Source organism: Vanessa tameamea, chromosome 16 (assembly GCF_037043105.1).
Source record: "Vanessa tameamea isolate UH-Manoa-2023 chromosome 16, ilVanTame1 primary haplotype, whole genome shotgun sequence".
Taxonomy (NCBI): domain Eukaryota; kingdom Metazoa; phylum Arthropoda; class Insecta; order Lepidoptera; family Nymphalidae; genus Vanessa; species Vanessa tameamea.
In genome coordinates this window covers 5,833,433-5,855,221 of record NC_087324.1, presented here as the reverse complement: position 1 = coordinate 5,855,221, position 21,789 = coordinate 5,833,433, and the positions used below count along the sequence as shown (strand labels likewise).

The window sequence follows — 21,789 nt, the reverse complement described above, 5'->3', positions numbered from 1 at the left end:
GTGACAGTGACAAACAAAACTATTTCAGACATTTTGCTTATTGTGAAGTTTGTGAGGATTTTAATAATTTATATTATTTTAGATTGTAATTATTCATACCTAAAATGTCGTGCTTAAAAGAAAAGCGTAAGCCAATGGTTCCGCTTAAAACTTTGGACATAATATTCCGACGTCGTTACGTGCCAAATACTCAGCACTATTTTGCAAATAGAAAACATGCTGTAAAAGAAGATAAAGTAATCATGAAATCTAGACCATTTCGAGTACCGAGGTCTGAAAAATTATTATCATATATTAAATATAGCGATCGTAAAGAAAAATTAATTAGCAAGAACAGATTGTACCAACCGTTACATTTAAAAGACAATCTTAGGATAGCCGCTACAAGAGATATTTCAGAAAGACTTTTTGTAGAAGAGCCCCTTGATGATGTGAGAGCAGTTGTAGAAATTCACCCGGAGTTTTATACAGTTATTGAAGGACGACCATTACGAAGTTTTGATGATATAAAAGTTTATGTAAATAATATAAGAAATTATGCCATGAATCGTCAGCAAATCGGGTACAGGCGTGATCTTATTATGAAGATAGAACAAAATATAGTTGATGAATCGAAAGACTATGATGACATCGTAATTAAACTGAAACAGCATATAAAAGATTTTCAAAGATTCTTAACAGAAGATTATAAAATATCCTGTGCTAAAGTTTCAAGGACAGAGAAAGTCTATGGTGAATTGCTGGCGAAAAATTCTGAATTTTTAGGATATGTATCAAAATTAACAATTTTAAACAATATTTTATTCAAACTCGACGCCATACGCAGTATTTTAAAAATTTATAGAAGTTATTTAATATTCGTAGCACCTTTATCATGGCGACAAATTTATGATGAAAATTTAAAACATAAAATACAATCAATACAATTTGAAACTGGAGAGTTTGTTACCGATAACGATTTAGTTGAAACCATGGATATCGACAGAATGGTAGAATTAGCAAAACAAGAATTAAAAAACCCTTATCCTCCACACATATATTTTAAACGTCCACAACAAATGATTTATTTATTTCGGACGATGGAATTGCAAAGTAGAGAATATTTAATACATCTTTCAAAAACCGATATACCTCACAGGCAGCTACAGGATCGTATACGACAATTGAAAAAAACAACCAAACAAGAGCTTGATTATTTTCAATATTACATTGATAGCATAAAAAATGAAATAACTCGAGAAAATTACAATGAAAGTCATTTACAAGAAAAGTTTTTTAGAATTTTAAACACCAATTTTTACGATAGCATAGCCAGTCCCAGCACACTTAATTTGAAAATTTGTATTGAGTATGTATACGAACAAATTTTCGGCAAGTGTGAGGAAGGTCATCAGAATCTGCAAGACCCTATGAAAATTCTAGAAGTAATGTACGAAGATTACAATTTGCGCCTTGATTCTTTAGATTTTAAAATAGTTAATCAAGCTCAACAGGATTTCTTCACGCAGGATCTAAAAACAATGAAAAACGCATACGCAGCTCAACGCGAACTCAGAGCGTTCCGTGAAATGACAACTGCGATGAATAAAGCCTTTCTGCCTCCTTCAAAATATAAAAGACCGACTTTTTCTAAGTTTTTAGATAAAAAAAGTCGGATGGCTTTGGTAGTTGCCGAAAAACGAAAGTCACAGCTCCTGAGTGGTGAACGTATAAAACCTAAACAAATTAAAATTACTCCGGAAGAGCAAGATGGGTTGATAATGTTCACTGAATGGTGCGAAGGTATGAATCCATTACCATTTTTAGCAGAATATTATAAATATGTAAAGCCTGCTTTCGAGTGGGTACCGCGAAAATCCGTCCTGCCTTGACTATATCATTGTCAATCGTTACCGCTTATAGCTACAAAATAGTTTGTTTTGTTTTTTACTATCAACTAGTATAATAAAATAATTTAAATTGAATGAAATGTAACTCGAGCTGGATCGTTGTTGTCATTATTGAAAATATCTGAAGTTGTAAATGTTTTTCTAAAAATCTAGTTGGTTTTGCGATTTGATCCATTTCAAGACGCTTATGTTGATTTAAATTTTTCAAATATTTAGACAGTTTCAATAATGATTAATGATACTAAATCAAGAACGATGCCATCAAATAAATCTTTAGAAAAATGTCCAAAGAAGTTGCCGTTGAAAGAAGTAAATAAAAAAAATAAAAAAGAATTATCAGATGTTTCATTGCAAAATTTCATTCCTGTGCCATACGAAAATACCACTCGACTAACTAGTTTAAGGAAGGTTGAAAATATTTTACCTTTGAAGTTATATTCGAAGAAGCAAGACAGTGATCGATTTAAACAGCATTTAGATATCAATATTTATAAAAAGTATAAAATTATCAGCTTAGATTTGAAAAACCGTCTACACGTAGAAAATCCAATAAATGATATATTTGCTGTTACTGACATTGCTGAAGATTTTTACAGGCGTGTAGATGGTCGTCCAATACGGCTACATATTCCTATCTTTAAGTCGCTTAAAGAGTGCATAAATAAACTACTACATATTAAACAAGAAATAGGAGTAAAATCGGATTATATTTTAAACGTTGACACAAATTACCGCAATGAAATGTATATATATGATTCTGCCGTAAAAAGGCTAAAAATACAAATCAAATATTTTGATACGTTTATATCTGAAGACTATCAGAAATCTATGTCTTTCTTGACCAAGTGGGATAATTTAAGAAGTCAAGTCGATTTACAGGTAAAAGAGTTACAAAGTGTAGCTTTAGAAAAATTTACTATAATATCGAAACTTATTGGTTTGGAATATAGGTATGGTCTTCAGCAAAAATATGGTAGGTTTCTGTATTATTTGTCACCATCGAGTTGGCGTTTAAGTAATAGAGATTTCGCAAGGTCATGTGAAATTGAAGCCAAAGGTTTTGATTTTGATAATTCCAATGATGATGATACTTTTACAGTAATATTTGAAAGAATGCGAAAAATTTGTTACGGAGTACCAATTAAACCAGCACTTTATTTTGCTCAACCGAAAGATCTAATGGATGTATTCGATACAATGGAGACACAGCAGCTTCACTATTATACGCATGTTTACCATCTAGCACCATATACAAAAATATTAAAGAATGGAATAAAATCATTAAAAGAGATTATTTTTCAAGAGTCTGCCTTAGTTAAAGGTTCCATTAACCGTTTTGAAAATTTTCTACTATTTTCCGAGCAGCGATGTGCTCAACTAGAAGCAAAGTTTTTTAAAATTTTATATGGTTTATTTTACAAATCTGTTGCTTCCCTTGATGTTATAAAATTAACATTACATTTACAATTCTGTTATGAGAGAGTGCTTCAAGAAAAACCTTTAAATGTGAACCTAAAAACACTGGCAAAAAATTTAGAAAATGTTTATATGGACTATTCTAGAAAATTAGATTCCATACGTAATGACGCTGTTAGGCGTGCTATGAAAAACTGTATGCATTATGAACAGTTGAAATTTAAAAGAGCTAATAATGCTGCTATAGAGCTACGCTTATTTTACAGATTAGAAAAACAGCTCCTTCGCTCACATGGAATCTTAACTGATAACCCATATAAACCGATAAAAAAACACGAACCAAAAATTGAAAAAAATGTGAATAATAAAATCGTAAAAGAACTCAAAAATAAATCTTTAACGGAAGCTGAGGTAGAATACCTAAAACTTTTTACAGACTGGACCGAAAATGAAGATCCTGCAATTTATTTGTTAAACTTAAACGCTGATAATAAAGACGGTGATTTTGATGTTATATAAATGATGATAATAACATGCTCTTACATATTTATTCAATAAAAAACAAAGATATTGAAAACAGACTTTATTACGGGGATTAAATAAAAATAACATTTATGTATCACCATAAAACACAATACAATTACAATAGCATTAATGTTTTTTATAAAACAAATATAATAACAAAAAGTAGTCTATCTACTCATATAAATGTTTGGTTTCTTGGTATTGACGAATAACTACTTGGAATTTACATATTTACAGGGTGAGTAACATAAATTCTGGTAAAAGCTTATTTAATTCAATACATTGGTTATATTATACTAGTTATACAATTACGAGTAAGTAAATAAATAAATACCTAATTAATTTATCGCTATCAGTAAACATTGAATTGATAGCATGTAGTGTACTTTATTCCGATATCTTGTCTGAATTTCTTAGGTTCGTTTGATTGAATCAAGAAGTGTTTTGCTGCTTAATCTAAAAGGTCTTGATATATAGTGTGATGTTTAAGGTACAGAAATGTCGATAGCCGTAAATGCAATCCTAAAATATATTTACAAGGTATTTATGTACAAGAATGCAATAGTAAGAATGAAAATGGTGACGAGTGTAAGGAAACACGTTACCTAAGTCTACAGTGGGCCATCATCAAGAAGAGATTATAAATTACGTGGCTGTAACTCAGACGGTTAAAATGTTTTTATGGACAAAGTACATTCAGATTCTTAAAGACGAAAATTACCTTTGGTATTTAATATTTAAATAGTTTAGTAAACATATAGTTATGTATTATAGTGGCCTTGAAAGAAAATTTTAATATTTGTTAATGAAATACGCCGAATAAAAGGAAAACGAGTTTGCTAAATTAGTTTGATTTAAACTATTTTTATAGCAAAAACAATCGATGTATATTATATAATGTATATAAGCTACAAAACCTGATGCTACTATAACAAAAAAATCCTTTTAAAATTGAGTTCGCGTTTTTATTATTAAACCTCTAGCTATTTTCAAAAGAAAATATCTAGCGGTTAAACAAATTTTATCAAAATATTCTTTCACCTCAAAATGATCAATAAAATTTGAGCAACACTGATGGAATATCTTCATAAGACGTTATAAACCTATAGTAAAACAATATTTGGTGTTCTTTGAGGATATTATTAGAATATCCATACCATGAGCATTATATAACACTTCTACTCCTATGGACTATTTTATAAGTCAAACAAAAATAACCATTTATCTGACTCTTTTTTTCTGTAACTTGGCCAGTTTTCTTCTTTTGAGTATCATCTCGTATAATGCTTCAAGTCCCTCATGAAGACCTTCGCCAGTAATAGCGCAAGCCGGTTGCACATGCCACGAGTGCGCATCGCGTGAACCGTGTGGTGAAGACACAAGTTCGTGTAATCCTAGTAGCTTTTCTAATTCACGGGGTTCCTTCGCTCCTGGCAAATCCTGTTTGTTTGCTAGAACGAGTATTGGAACTCCTGCATTGTCTGGTGATTTGGCTGTACGTATGAGTTCCATTTTAGCTTCTTCCATTCTCTCAATGTCTACGGAGTCTAAAACAAATATAATGCCATCCGTGCAGCGTGTGTATGATTTCCATAACGGTCGGAGCTTTTCCTGCCCACCTACATCCCATACGAGGAAATTAACACCTTTAGATTTTCCGATTGTGCCTTTAACCTTCTCACAATTGAAACCTATAGTCGGGACGGTGTTAAGATATTGGTCGAATTTGAGCCTGTAGAGCGCTGTAGTTTTGCCGGCGGAGTCGAGGCCCAGCATAACAACATGGAGCGTGCCCTGCGTGGAAGGCAGCGCGTCGAGCAGGCTCGAGTTCTTGCCCATATTTGCACCCATAATGTTTGCGACGGGACGACTATCTGACAATCTCGTCTGGCCGAAGCATCGTGAATATAGGTTGACACCTGAAAACGAGATGGAAAAAGATATAAATTCACTGCTAGACAATAGAAACATTCAGTTACCTAATAGGTATATGTACGCTATATTCACTTTAATAATTTTATAATTTATATTTTAATTTCAGCTTGATTTACAAACTTAAGACACATTGAAAGTGTAAATAGCATTAAAATACTTTAAGAGTCAATAGTTAATTTTCAATCAATGACGTCATATGCTATTATAATTTAAAGAGTGAAAGAAGATCAGCCAACCATACATAAGAATCGTTAAAGTAAAAGTACATAAACTAAACACAATTTGCACAAACATAAATAAAACTAATTATGATTGACCTTGACAGTTCCGCAATTACTTTGCTTTGAAAAAACAATTTATTTCTTCAATTTAACAATTTCTAATTATTATCAAAACTATTTTAAGATCAATACAGTTGCATTGTAAATTCGTGGTTGAGGAAAATTTGGAAACTATGTTACGTCGGTCTTTGGTGTTGCTTTAACGAGTTTTAAATTATTCCGGTCGTGTTGTATTGTACTATGGGTATTAACTTACGTGAATTACTTAAAAGTAAATAGCATGTAATAATCGTTTTATTAAAATGGTTATTAAAAATAAATTATACGAGTCGTTTAAATAGGTAATATTAAGTAGAGCGTAAAAGCTGAAGGACTTCTCCCCTTTTAGCTTCAATGCAGACTACAGGATATAAATGTGGCAAAATTTAATCTGACACATACAGATTTAATTAAACGTTTTCATTTCCAGTCGAGCTACGAGATAAACACAAATAAAGCCCATACCCAGTCGTGATTACGCAGATTTTAAACCGGGATTTATAGTAAAGATTCACGAGTTTAAAAAACATATTCTTTTGTAATTTTTTGCGAAACCAATATAAAAAAAAATAAAGTAATAATAGTCTATAGAACAATGAAATTGAAAGATAGTTTACTTCGATGCAGACAGGTGAATGATATGAGAATTAAATAACGGTAAGAAATGGTAACGGATCGAGAGTGTAGACGAGACAAGATGTCGCCCAGACGCCCTTTAATGCTTCGTACTACTTTCTCTAGCGATTGATAAAAGCCACAGACGGAGGTTCGATTGAGATTGAAATTCAATTCATGCGTTGACATTTCAAAGATGATAGCGGTCACTCCGCTGCTAATATTTTAGATTAAATGCTTGTGTGTATTTAAAAGTTGCATTGAAGATATTGTTTGTCATGAAATCGTATCTTATTGGTTCTTCGTGTTCGAAGAACGTAATTCGATGTTTTTGCACAAATTGTGCCGGGGTCTGATGTAATAACTGAACGTGTTATTTTTGACAATACAGGTCAACGACCGGCGGGATTGCACGGTAATTTATTTTATGCCTGACGCGTGGTTTAATGAGTCTAATGATATCATTTTGTCGAGGGTTTATATCTATCTATATATTATATTATGCAAATGGTATATATGATTTTTGGATTGAATTTGATGGTTATGATTTATATTGTATCTATAGGGCGGGTGTTAATTTGATTATTATTTGATCATCGTATCGGTGAAAGAAAGTACATTAATACATTTCTTTTCTTAATTATTACCGAAAAAATAGAAAAATTGGAAATACGACATATTTTTTTACTATATTAATGTTCGTAATAACATAACTTATTTTGATAATATTATGTTGTCACAAAAAGTATTATCACGATCATAACATTTAAATTAAAAAAAAATTGGTCAATTACCAATTTTCTTTGGTGAAACAGATAACTATTATAGGTACTAATCTGTTACGTACAATAAACAGTACTGCTTAAATGGTTCAACTCAAGCGATATAATACAAAGTGCATTAAAATAAACTGATGCTATCTGCCTCTAACGGAGTTAATGTTTTTTTTTTAAGAGAAGGAACAACTTTTCATTTTAAAAGAAACAGTGTATTTTTTTTACGATGTACCACTAAACAACATCCTTGCGAACTGATCTCTTAATAATCATCTTAGGTTGAGAAGAATGGATGGAAGATGGCGTTCAATATTAACAAACCCATATTCATGATAGACGTCAAATGCAATGTCTAGCTTAAGAAAACGTGTTTTCTGTTTTATAATTAAGATTAAGCGTAAGATTTTGCTTAATAAAATGTTGCATTAAGTAATCCAATCTCATGAAATGTTTTTTTTAAATGTTTATTTTTTTATTTAATTTATGAGTCTCCAACAAAAGATAGTTTTACAAGTTGTGTGCGCTATTAAGCAAAACATATTTAATAACAGTTACTATAGAAAGTGAAAAAATAATACAATAGTAAAAAAAATATAATACATAACGGTAAAAAATCAATTTATAATTTATCTCGGCACAAAGGATAAGCATTAAGCACTTTTGATTTGTCATTTGTCATGTAAGGTTGACAAGTTCAAATTATATTTAAAGTAGATTAAGTATAGAGTAAGATTATATTTAAATTAATTTCCTTACATTTAATAATTATGACACCGTTAGTCATGTATGTATGTCTATTTAAAATACATGTATATATATATTGACCTGAGAATTCAAATGAATTTACCGTTTTATGTTTTACGGTAAAATATTGAGTTCTTTCAAATAATGTGATTCGTATCACTGATAAACCAAAGCAGGTTTCATACCACAATTTCTATTAATTCGAGGTCATAATGAATCGCAAATGGGATCACTGCTTGGGGCCTTCGACCTGTCTATCTTGAAAAACTTGTATGGCAACTTTTGTTTTTATTTGACCGAGATAATATATTTCTTTTCTCTGCCATTTGTTATTGTTATACGAGTATATTGACAGGATATCCGATTAATGTTTAGAACGTTTATATATACAATAGGAGCATTATTATTACCCCTTACTTATTACTTACTCCTTAGCTCAATTATCCCCTTAATTGAGTCAGTAAGTGCGGTATGTATTATTTATAGCACCGTTGGATTGTAATGCCAAATATAAAATTAAAAATAAAAACACTGGCACATAAAACAAAAATCAATTAAAAAAAAAAAAGATTTGGAACGACCTGCCTGGGTCTATTTTTTCTGATAAGTTGAACTCTTATAAGCCTTTAAGAGTAGAGTGAACAGGTTTTTTTTGGATGGGCGTGGCCACCTTCGTCTTCGTGTACACTTTCCATCAGGTGAGATGGAAGACAAACGCCTATTCCATTATAACTACATAAAAAAATAAAAATACAATCAGTAATGTATTTTCGACGCAATATCAAACAATAGCGCTTTTCAAGTTACCTTTTTTCTTTATCTTTGCCAGTTTACTGGCTTCATATTAATTTATCTAACATTTATGAGTAGAGATCAAGTTGCTATATCATCGCCGGGGTCATGGGGTCGAGAGAAAGCCCGGTATGCTCAGACGGTGGCCCTTTACTTTCACTGTTTTCCTTTGGGCTTGCATAAGCGGAGTTATGATGATCGTCACGCTTAATAACCTTCATCAATTAATTTTTCTAGTGTTGCTATAATTCGCGGTTACAGATATTTTCTTATGTTAATGAATGAATGTTCAAGAAATTTTAATTTATCTAAGACTTATACAACCTTGTACTTTGATGGTCCTCTTTAAAAGCACATAAATGCAGTCATTAACAAATACTTAATTATAGATGTTAAGATTTATTTAAACGTTTTTACTAAAATCCTATTTAAATATCGTGAATAAAACTCCAATATTTTTTTAAATTAAAACAAACTTTACAATATATATTATTAATGTTGACCAATATCTTTACAGTCGTTTTTTATATAATTAACCGTATTTAATGATTATTAAATACATTGCTTCCTTTTTTAATATACACCAATACTATTAAGGACGATACAGGAATGCGAATGAAACGAGTTCGTAACTCGGTTAATTTAAGCGATTATTCAGTCGCATTCTTGACCCAGGTTTAGTATGTTTGCATGTTAATATTTCATATAATGTATTTATTGAACGGGAGAAAGTTAACCTGATCAAAATAAAAGAAAGTAATTTAGTGTCATTTTTGTTGTTTTTAACAAGAAAGCGCCAGTACCGTTAGGTTTTAATGGTTGTTTCGTTTAAAATTAAAAATAATTTGAACTTATAGTTCGAATGTTACTTTCATCTGATTTAGAATCTTAATAAGAATATTTGAATGCATATTTTCTTTCATAAAATGTTTTGTTCGATGTTTAGGATAGGTATCTAGACGCACCCTGTCCGATAACACGTAGATATCAAAATATTTGAATGCGAAAATACGCTGCGGTCTCAGAGACAGGTAAAAGATTGTTAAGAGTTACTAAAATATTCAAAGGAAATTCATTTTTGTTATTTGTTATGTCTATTTTAGTTCGAAATTGATAGTATTTGTCTTAAATTAAATTGATTGCAATATCTATGTTCGTTGGCAAATGGCTCAAATACGTCAGATAAAACAACAAATCTCAGAGTAAACAATTTATCTGTGAGCATCCATTTCAGTAAAATTTCAGTAAAAACAGATGAATTAAGATGTTAAAGTCAATAATTCTGCTAGTGCAGTTTTATTTACCGTATAAATGTAATTTTATCAGAGACGAATCGCGTGTCTTAAACTTGATAATGCATCGTTTGTAACGTTTGTCTGCGGATCATTAATAGTTTGTGCAGTTATGTTCCGCTAGTCCGGCTCGGAATGCGAATCGTCGTTCGTATGCGACGAGTGGACGACCCGCGAGTGACCCAGCCCTATTTAGACAGGCGGTAACCCACTAATCAACCGTACCTACTTCCGCTTGCATTTGTACTTTTCCTATTGCGTATCTCTAAGGATTGAGGAACTTCTGGTTTATTAAATAAGTGCTTTATCGTTTGTATGGCAATCGAATTCCGTATTAAAGAAAAAAAAAGAATCTATTTTCAAATATATTCTAAATTTTATTTGTAGTAATGATTAAGTCAAATGGAATCAAATAACTGCGTAAAATATATTATTGTGTTCACTACTAAATAATTCGCGCATGTGACAACACAGGTACAGGCCCTAGCTTCACTGTCATGATCCAATCGAACGGACATAAGACGTGCTTTCCGAGGTACGGGTCATTAAATAGAACCAATTCTCTAACTATAAGCTGAGAATTTCTTGAAAGAAACACCTAAAAAGTAACTAGCCACTAGACTAATGAGTTACTTCATAAAAAAGGAGAAGTAGAGGTCGATGTCCTTAAATTTTAATTAAAACGCTCGTTGAATCAGTTCCAAATAAAACGTCTGCTTTTTACTGAGGTTAAAATAATCAGCGTATTACAAATGTAATTAAATTCAACTATGGGGAAGCACTCGAATCGGATCATCGAGCGAACAGTAAATTCGGTCAATGCATATCAAATCGAGACCACCGTTAAATGCATGCAGGCCGGCGGCCGGCGCATGCATAACGGAGCGGTCTAAAATTGTTTTAAGTGGAGATTTGTGTGTGCTACACACGTATATCGCGACTCGCGAGTGAGATATGCTATTACCCTGCTATTAAAGCGTCTATAATAGGAGCAGCTGGATATCATATTTTATATTCATACAGTACTGTATACCGTATACCGTAGTATTACATTCCGAAATTGAAATTCGACCTTATTTTTTTACTTGGTGGTAGGGCTTTGTGCAAGCCCGTCTGGGTAGGTACCACCCACTCATCAGATATTCTACCACCAAATTACAGTACTCTGTATTGTTGTTCCGGTTAGAAGGGTAAGTGAGCCAGTGTAATCACAGGCACAAGGGACATAACATCTTAGTTCCCAAGGTTGGTGGCGCATAGGTATGATGATCGTCAAGGAATGGTTAATATTTCTTACAGCGCCTTTGTCTATGGGCAGTAGTGACCACTTATTATCAGGTGGCCCATATGCTCGTCCGCCAACCAATGCCATAAAAAAAAATCTTCATCTAATCTATTTTTTTATTATTAATCGATTTCATAAATTCTAAAGTATAGATACTAGATCTAAAGTGTAGATTACACTTTAGAATTTAAAAAGTCGTCATTATTATTTTTAAAATAAAAAAAAAACTGCTACTTACGTGATATATTAATTTAATCCGTAGATAAAGGAATAACTCGGGTAAATCTGGAACAATAAAAACCCAATAATTAATATACTTATATTTATATAATTTTTTATTTATTAGTAAATCGGATGTAAGTATAAGTTAATATTACGAGGTGAAGAGATTTTGTTCGAAAAAAATTTAATCAACTCAAGGAAAATCTTGAATGATTGCGGATGTCCTCATCCGGTTTTATGCATATCTAACGAAGATGAGGATTTCCATTTTCCTGTTCTTCAAACACTACAAGTAGGCACCGAGTGGCATAAATATTTCACGGATGTATTTCAGAGATACATAACGTTACAGTATGTAAGGTTCACACGATACCTTTTTTTTAAATGACTCGTGAGTTTTGTTAAGGATGTAACGTCATTATGCCAACTAATTTTATATGCGAGACAAAGATAATATTAGGTAGTTTTTCTGTAACGTAATGCATATAATATACTCTTCCCCAATCCTTTTTCAAGCAAATATAAGTATACATATAAGGCGGTAAACGGTAATTACGCACTTGTAATACCTTGGGCACTTGTGCATGTTTAAGATCATCTTTTAAGTCAAGAGCTCGAAATAAAAAAAACCTGCCAATTAGTCGCGTTGGTTAGATATTAATGTAAAACATTCGTTCTTTTAGAGTAATTTATCTTTGAATTGAGTTAATATTAACTATTAGAAAACTTTATTACGAAGGACGAGTTGAATTGTATCCACTTTATTCAAATTAAGAGCCCGCATATAATTCTGCGCCTTGCTCAACCAAGAGTAGGGCTCGAAAGCTCTTTATATTTTACAGATAAATTGGTATCAAAAATATAAGCAGAAGTATAAACATTGCTAATAATTCCTTTGCTAAACTCTACCACCAAGGGTATTGACTTGGGTGTTAATGTACATTCTAAAGTAATTTTTACGACAATGTAGAGAAACGCATTACGTGTTACATCATTAAATTTGTTAAAACATGAAAATACTCTTTGAAGTAATACACGGAAAAGAAAGTTTATCGAATAAATGCGAATGACGTCATAGTGGAAATGGCATTTTGAGTTAACAAAAAGATGTGATCTTCGCTCAGTTATCACAATACACGATGAAATTGTGAAATTATGTAAACAACGTTATAATGTGCTGCACTGTGTCTCACGTGAGAAACATAAAAATATTGTTAAGATAAATGGAGACATTGTATCTCGTGAGATTATTTTTATATATGCAATAACTTTTTTACGTAATTAAAGTAATACTGTTGTAAAACACATGTACACAATTTTCTGTCAAAACAAAACAATTAAGTAATCGATTACTTTGCGGAATTTTAGACTTAATTTTATATTTTGTAAATATTCTATACTAGTTATTGTCCCCGGCTTCGTTCGCCTTTTTGAGATTGGTTGTGAGGTGCTAGGCATAAAAAAGTATCCTAAAGTAAAAAGTTGGGGTTCAAGCTTGCTTCATACCAAATTTTAATAAATTCGCTTCAGTGCTTTGGCCTTGAAAGAGCTACAGACAAACTGTCAAACAGACAGACTAGTTACTATACAGAGTTATTTGGCATTTATAATTTTACATTATTTAAGAACATAGTCGACATTATACGGTGTTCAATATTTTTGCATAGATGTAATTAGGTACTTTTCTGTAATAGAAATCTATAATTTTGTTTCTAAAACTGTGACTTTAATTGTAGACATTATATAGCGTACGTTACGTTAAAGACATCATCTTACTAAAATTGAGACGGTTAACGTATATGTAAATCTGTGAGTTTAAAAACCGAGGTTCATATTACATTATGGTACAATAAGCGTTATTTACGAGGCAGTTATGAAGCTTTGCTAAGTCGAATGAGCCTTTTAGTGTGTTAACTATTGCGTAAGTAATTTTCTACACGTGTGAAACGCTCTGTGATGCTGAGGCAGTGGGGTCCTATCTTGTTCTTTCGACTTTAATTTGCATGGCGTAACACTTGGTCACGGATACATGGTTAGATATTACATTGCCTATACGTGGCATTTCCAATGTAACTGTGTTTATTTAAACAATAAAGAGTGTACTTCAAACGGTTATCTTGTAAAGGTTAATTTTATTTATTTATTTATTTATTTATTTAATATTTGGGAAACAAACAGATATAAAGTATAATCTGATTACATAATACAATTTAAATATCACATTATCCAGCGAAGTTTTATTCAAATAATTATGACAACAGTAACGAAATTTAAATGTTTTGTAAGATCTTCCGACAATGGCATTCGAATACGAAATAAATTTTCTACTAATTAAATAAAAACTGGATTATATTTTTGCTTAAGTTTACAACAGTTTTATGACTTAATCTGTATAATTATACATATAGAGTGTCTATTATTCAACTTCAACTGTAACGAGTCTGTTGCGTTATTGTTAAGCGAATTAAAATAATACTTCATACTAATGACATGGTATATCACCGCGATTTTTTATTCCAGTCCGTCGATTTCATAATAACTTGTAATAAATTATTGTTGTTGTTAGTATGAATGAGCGTATTTAATTTTATTTATTAATAACGTTTTATGTAGATTTGTTTTATTTATTGATCACTTCATGTCTTTAATTTTTGCTCTGAATTTGTTTTTTCTTATTCTTAAAAGTTAAACAATTAATTTTAAGTTGTACACGACATACCTTTACACAAGCCTTGAAAACATCACCCGATTCGCTTTGAGACCTCTGTATGGGAAGTAACCGTTTTGTATCATTTGTCGGAGGTGTTTATGTATTGTATGCTAATTTATGTCTTTATGGTTATAATGGACGTGGGAGTCACAATGAGCCGTTGTCATATCTTATTATCAGCATCTTCAATATTACTTACGGCTTCTTATTTGTTTAAGATCAGATTAATATTTCACTATGTTAAGAAAATTTGTTGTGTTTTATAGGTGACAGGCTCATCAGGATAACACGCTCAGTAGTTAATCGCCAAACAGTGATGCTTCGTAATAATATATTCTAGTTTGAATGGTAAGTGACGCGGTTTAATTACAGACATTATTTTTTTGATATTACGGTTGACAGCGCAGTATGAGGATTGGTTTATACATCTTGTAGTGACAGGTTCTATATCATACCTAAAAGGGGTCCTTTTTTTGGTCAAAATTGGTCAGAAAACGTGAATCGTAACCGAAGATTGCTGGTTCAAGTACTGTCAATAACAGAGCACCATTAAATTTTCATGTATTTAATTTTTGTCTGCTTGTAATAAGAAACCTGTGAGGAAATCTGCACATGTAGGATGAATATCTGCCAAATTTGCATCCAACTAGGATTAGCTCCGTGGGAAAAACTCCAAACCTTTTCCTATACTTTCCAGTATCTATGGATCAATTTTATTCATAACAAACAGTATGTCTATTTGCTCATTGGACTTTCTAAAACAAAATAAAAAATAAACCTATTTTTTTACAAATAAATTTCTTAATATACATAGACACTTTATCTTGAAACAGTTCTCATGATTGGGTAATAAACGTTACTTAAGTTCACATCGCCCAGCAATTTGGTCTCAAATTGTTATTATGACTTATGATTCGGTTCTCATATTTATGTTCATTGAACTCGGATCGTGGTTAATCTAAGGCGTGACTTCTAGCGTCGTGATGATACATGTTCCGTTTTTCTTTACACTACAGAACACTTTAATGGAATATAACTGTTTTTTAAGCAAATATTTTTATACACATTGCAGTGGCAACCACAAAGAATAAAAAGAGTTTACTCCATAGACCGTTGGAAATAATGAATTTAAAAAAATGCCTTCTATGGAAGGATAAACAATTTTCAAATAGCTAACTGTTATTGTTGAAGTTTCCCGCTATTATTAAAAAATGGACAGTAAAATTTATCCTAGAAATTATAGACTAATTTTACAAATAATAAAAACCCTACCTGAACATCCACTTAAAAGTAAAAAAAAAACCATTAAAACCATCAAGTCGAATCAAACTTCTCTTTTCTCTTAAAATGAATATCTTCTAAATTTCGACTCTAATTCCACCTTTGCAAGTCTATTTTTTTTCTGCCAAATTCATGTGAGAATATTCTCAACTTCTATGTATTCAATAAAATTAAAAAAGAACATCAACATTGATTCTTAATCGGCGAAGCTATTAAGATCACTCAGTTCACATACACACGCCGAATTGGTAACCTCTTTCTCTTTGAAGTTGGTTTAATAAGGTTGGTTTGAAGATAGTTATATAAAGTGTGTGTTTATTTCAAGAGTAGGTAATGTAGGGTATACATTAATAAGCATTCATCAGTGACAGCTGCCTATTTGAAACAAGACGAAATTGCTAGGAAAATATACAAGGAGTCGTTACCTACTTTCACTGAAAGTAAGTCACTTTTATGAAGTATTAAATGAGATCATGCTAAAAAGAATTTTCTTTATGGACGTTTAGTGTGTGAACTCAAAATAGCTATCAACTCGTATATAGTTGATAAAGAAAATATATTTGGCTTTGTAAGTGTCGGTTTTGGCGTTGAATTTGAGGATATTTGGATGAATATATTATTTTCCCCCCGTAGGTCCATTGGCTAGATTTATTACAGTTAATACCAAGATTTTGAATTCTGAATTCTCAGTTACTGCCAAGGGCCATGCCTAGTCAGTCAGTAGTTAGTAAGTTACACTCTCGTGCCTCGGAAGGCAATTGAAGCCGTTGGCTTTCCGCCACCTTTGGCTATTATTGCCGTCCCATCTGACTATGAGAGTAAAAGGAAAAAAAAATCGCATGTTCTTGTACACTACAATATATTCTGTGTAGCCGCAATCGGGCTGGAGGAACAACCGTGGAGGTCGAATTGGGCGATTATGAAAATTTGTATATCTTTGAAGTAATACATCCCATTAATACATTTACAAGACACGTAATGCGTATTTCTCATCGATTAGATAATAAAATAATGTTTATATAATGAATGTAATAATTGACGAATATTCACTGAACATATTCGTAGCGTTTTGTTATTTCTCTGAAACTAAATTCGTTTTATCTGTGACCTACATAGAATGTTGATAAGTGTAAGCGACCGTGATGTTCCCAAACAAGTTAGACTGCGATGTCACAGTTCGGTACTGGAGACCGGATTGGGGCCGACGAAACCGTGGTGCGTCAATTTCATTAATTTAATTTCTAACTACCTAGCTTTCCTTTTGGTCGTCAGCATCCGTTTGATCGTTGGAAATAATAATGGAAACGAATTGTGATGATAGATGATTCGTTACAAGGTCAAAAGGAAATAAACAACAAATTAATAAAAGATCTATTCGTTAAATACTCTGTTAATTGAGTAGTTATAGTGTAATTAGTTTTCGAATAACTTCGATCACGTTCTTGTTCACATCGCAATATATATAATAATATGTTTGATAAGTTTATTGGAGAGCCGGTACCATCTCGGACTTTCGGCTAAAAACAAAACGTGGACTTAAAAAAAATGTACAAGACGTATGAGTATGTATAAGTGTGTGTATAATTTTTAGTGTAGTGTATGGATGAATGTTTGTATGATAAGTGTGTGTAATGTTGTGGTTCTTTTTTGAAACACATTCATTTTGGTTCGGTATTGGAGTTCACTTTAGTATTTGTCACACAGTAACAGAAACGGTTCTCATCTGAGCAAGTCTCAGTTGTCGCCGAGTCTTCATGAGCTGAATTTATGATTATAATTAAATCATCTTATAAGTGTGTGTCCTTTAAAGTCCTCCAGTTACAATTATTTATAAAACAGCTAAATACATGAAGATATAAAGGATATCCATCGTACTCAATATGGGTTATCTGCCTAGACTAATGTTAACAACTTAATTTAACTTAGTCCCCAAACATTTCACAACCTGCTAACATATACGTTTTAATTAAAAGTAATTAGTAATGTCTATTCACAGGACACTGGCCTCTAATGAGATTATTGAAGTGACGATGCAATATAACTGCGTTTTATGTTACTAAGTACAATTGCTTGTTTTTATTATAAGCGTTAGACATAAAATAACAGAAAAATAATAATAAAGTAACAGAAAAAGTTATAAAATCATTAGTCATACAATATTTTCAATATATTTAGATATTGCGCTCTTAATTAAATACTGATCGAAATCAAAATCACTAATTTTCGGTATTTTATATATATTATATTTTTTGTAATTACTGTAGAATTTTAACTAAAATCGTAAGACAAAATTAAAATAGCAGTCAGGGAAATGAAGGTATGTTCGATCATTGATTTAAAAATGTTTTTATTCTACCGTGTAGAGTTGAGCCATTATGTTACTATAAACATTATTTTTCAAATGTTTTACTAAAAAAAATCAGGTCAATTGAAAATCTCTGATATATTTACTGTTTACTCTCTAGCGATTTTGTTATTGATGTTGTATTCGGTAAAATAATTCTAGCCAACACTGTATTTATTTATTTACTAGTGTAAAAACTTAATCTTAACTCAGGAATAAAACAATATTTATCAGGTTTTCTTATATAAATTGATAAGAATTTTAAATAATGTTTTAATCAATACGCAGCTAAAATATATATATTCAAGAATCAATTTTCCCGCCATTAAGAGTGTCTGTCGATGTTCGTGTTACCAGATTAAAAATATAATTTTTAATAGAAAAGTGACAGATACTCGTCTGTAACATACAGATAATAATAATTCATATAATATTTAATATAAAGTATTACATTCTTATTGAGTCTTACATTAGACAGTACAAACAATAGGCCGATTGGATGAAACTCGTGAATCTGAACCGATGATCGCGAGTTCAAATGAGTAGAGTGAAATTCTACCACATGTGTAGATTCACATGTGGTAGAATTTCATTTAATTGAATAGGCTTTGTATGTTAACCAAAATAGGAAAGACGGCGTTTGCACAGCAGCAGATTATTTATGGGCCGTTACTTCAACCTTAATAGCTAAAATATAAAAAGAAAGAACATCAGTTGCCTTTTAAGGGTTGAGGCATAATTTATTTTTTACTAACAAATTAAATTAATTTCCTTTAATTGATATAACTATATAAAAGTTTACCGATTTTATTACAGACATTATATTTTACTCTAAAAACGTATGTATTTACTTACAGTCGCAGGTATTAAAGATTTTTGTCTCACACAGGCGTGTATGCAACAAATTGTATTGTTTTCACGACGAATGATGTCAGTGTTAATTACTAAATTATAGGTACATGTATAGCAGTCGATTATATAAAAGACCTTGGCTACACATTGCATCGAAATAAAATAATAATGTCTTACGTTATTTCAATACAGGTTTTATATCAATTAAAAATAGTTAAAATAAAATGTTTGTATTTATGGTCAGTCAAAGTAAAATTCTTGTTGAATAATAAATATTGACTTGAGAAGAACTAGGTTAACAAAGATCAACGGGTTATTTTATAAACAAATTAGTTGTCGCCCGCGGTTACGTTCACATTTAAGGCGTTGGTGGGCAGTTATTAGGCACAAAAAAGAAGTGGTGCTTACTTGTTCTGCAATTAAAGTTTAAACAGGTAACATATTTTCCGTTAAAACTTCAATTTTAATAGCATATAATGTAAAATAAAAATACAGAGAAGTTTGACAGCTACTAGAAAATTTTAGCTATTAGAAATTGTTTAAGCTATAATAAAAAGTCATAAAAAAACTTTTACGGGTCATTAACTGCAATTACCTACGAGTTAAAATGGAAATGTCGTCAAATATAGTTTAAAGTCGTCATAATATTATTATGCTTTTTGTAGAGTTGCTATAATAAAAATGTTTGTTACGTATTTGGAAAGTATTAATAACTAGTTGTCGCTCGCAGATTCGCTTTGGTTTTAGGGGTCGTTAGGGTTAGGCATAAAAAAGTATCCGATATCGTCCCTTGGTGTTCAAGTCAGCTTCATACCAAATTTCATTCAATTCGGTCTAGCCGTTTGACCATGAAAGAGCAACAGACAGAGTTACTTTCGCATTTTTAATATTAGTATAGAAGCATATATGTATGTTGTTATATGAAAGATTTTTATTATCTTATACTTTGAAAAAATGTTTGTAAAACAAACTTATATATAATAATAGGTAGTGGTATATCTGTTTGAGATTAATATACCTCGACCTTGACCGATAAAAAAATAAAAAAATAAATATCCACGATGTTGCAACTCGTTAGCCGCTGCCAAAAATCGTAGAAGAACATACACTAATATACCATTCAACAGACAATCAAGTCAATTGATATACATATATGCGCAGATTGGACAACGTCTGTCGGGTTCTGCTGGGATAATATAAATAAGATACTTATCCATATTACTAATATGTTAATATACTTTATGACGTGATGTACAAAGGGTGGACTTATGGCTGATTAGCCATCTCTTCCAGACAACCCAATCTGAGAGAATTTTATAAACGCAATCTGGGTAGGTGGTGCATGTATAAACTTACATACAAATATTTATACTTATACTAATAAATATGTTAAGATAATAAAATTGTTAGGATACAATGAAATTAATTTAAGTCGTCTAAATTATTATTTAAGTAATAAGTTTTAACAGATTTTTTAACTACTGAAATTGATTTAGAATTGTTTATGTTTTTTGGAAGGCATATATCCCAATGTCGCAGGCAAGTAGCTTAATTAGCCATCCAATGAAACGCCTAGCCACTTTACTATACGGCGCTGTTCAATTAGCGCCCTCAGCCAATTCATTTCCGTTCATAGTATAGTGATTTGACTTTTTATTGAAAATTAACTCAAACTGACTATTTTAACTCCACCTCTATGTGTTCTTGTCGGCCTTACCCCTAGAGTGTTTTTAAGAAACCGAAGGCGCGAAGGGGGTACGAGAGGCGATGGTGCTGCACATTCCGTAGCGCCGAAGGCCACTGAGTTTCTAAATTGTGGAAAATATTTTAAGGTTAGAATTATAAAATTAGTTTTTTGTCAATATCTCAAGAACGGAGCAAATATGCATGATGGGAATGGTACCGGGGGATTGGGTGAATAGACCCCCCTCCTGCACTCGATTAATAAACCGCAACCATATAATTTTTTTTATTTACATGAGAGTCCCTATTCTATGAATGGAAGATGTATTAGCCGGTGTCATTCAGGAGACTGGTTGAACGGCGCCCTTTAGTAAAATGTCTAGGCCGTCAATTAAATGGCTAATTTAACCAGTTGACTGCGACATATATATGAATATAAAACATGTCATTTAGTTTTAATATTATAAGGTTTTTTCCTCATCTCTTTAATTATACGTTTAAATAATACGTCCTAATTACTATTCGCTTAGGTGTAAACCTAAGATCGATTGAGGTTGAGATCTGTCTAACAGCTCACTATTGTCAGAATAAGAATAAAAGTGTGAATAAAATATTAGTTAGTTGTTTTGTAATAAAAATAATATAACATGCAAATTAAATCTCGTTAGTAGTTTTGCTTTATCAAACAGGTAGTTTCAACAAGTTTAAATGTTAATACCTCGATAAATATTCAAGGGCCATTAAAATCATTGACCTTAGTGTTGAAATATAGGTAATTTTGTAATTTGACTTTAAACATAATTTTCATTATAATAAATTAGTTGTTAAATGTTAATTTTAAATGTAGATCGCTAATTCTTAGGCAAAGTAATGAGTCTCCGGTAAGGCTGGTTCGGCTTAAAAGAATATCAATGTAAATTTTGAATATAAAACAGCCAACTTTCCGCTTCGTTTCTCTTCTTTGATTTTTGGTAACTTATTCAATTATAAATTTGTAACAACTTCTAATTAGTTGATATTGTGCTACGTTGGTTTTGTCAGCATTACCTATTGTTTTGGTTTTGAAATTGGAATTTTTATTATCTACTTCTCTGCTATATCATTATCT

At 31.4% G+C, this 21,789-nt stretch overlaps 3 protein-coding genes across 4 annotated transcripts in view; 2 read left to right on the top strand and 1 right to left on the bottom strand.

Annotated features, from left to right (window-relative positions):
* Window positions 1-60: 60 nt before the first annotated feature.
* Window positions 61-2,199, top strand: LOC113393967 (uncharacterized). The gene has a single exon (XM_026631112.2). The coding sequence runs from the start codon at window positions 105-107 to the stop codon at window positions 1,869-1,871; it is 1,767 nt and encodes a 588-aa protein (XP_026486897.2). The 5' UTR covers window positions 61-104; the 3' UTR covers window positions 1,872-2,199.
* On the top strand, window positions 2,118-3,824 carry LOC113393883 (uncharacterized). Its single transcript, XM_026630992.2, has one exon. It carries the CDS (start codon window positions 2,118-2,120, stop codon window positions 3,822-3,824), a length of 1,707 nt encoding a protein of 568 aa, XP_026486777.2.
* A 49-nt stretch (window positions 3,825-3,873) lies between these two features.
* The window catches only part of LOC113393970 (ADP-ribosylation factor-like protein 4C), a 56,906-nt gene continuing 38,990 nt past the window's right edge, over window positions 3,874-21,789 (bottom strand). For both annotated transcript variants that reach the window (XM_026631118.2, XM_064217268.1), the window contains 2 exons: window positions 11,828-11,874; window positions 3,874-5,749 (listed from right to left, as the gene is read on the bottom strand). In XM_026631118.2, coding sequence (XP_026486903.1) covers window positions 5,052-5,681 — 630 coding nt within the window. In that variant the 5' untranslated portion in view covers window positions 5,682-5,749; window positions 11,828-11,874 and the 3' untranslated portion in view covers window positions 3,874-5,051. The remainder of the gene's footprint in view (window positions 5,750-11,827; window positions 11,875-21,789) is intronic.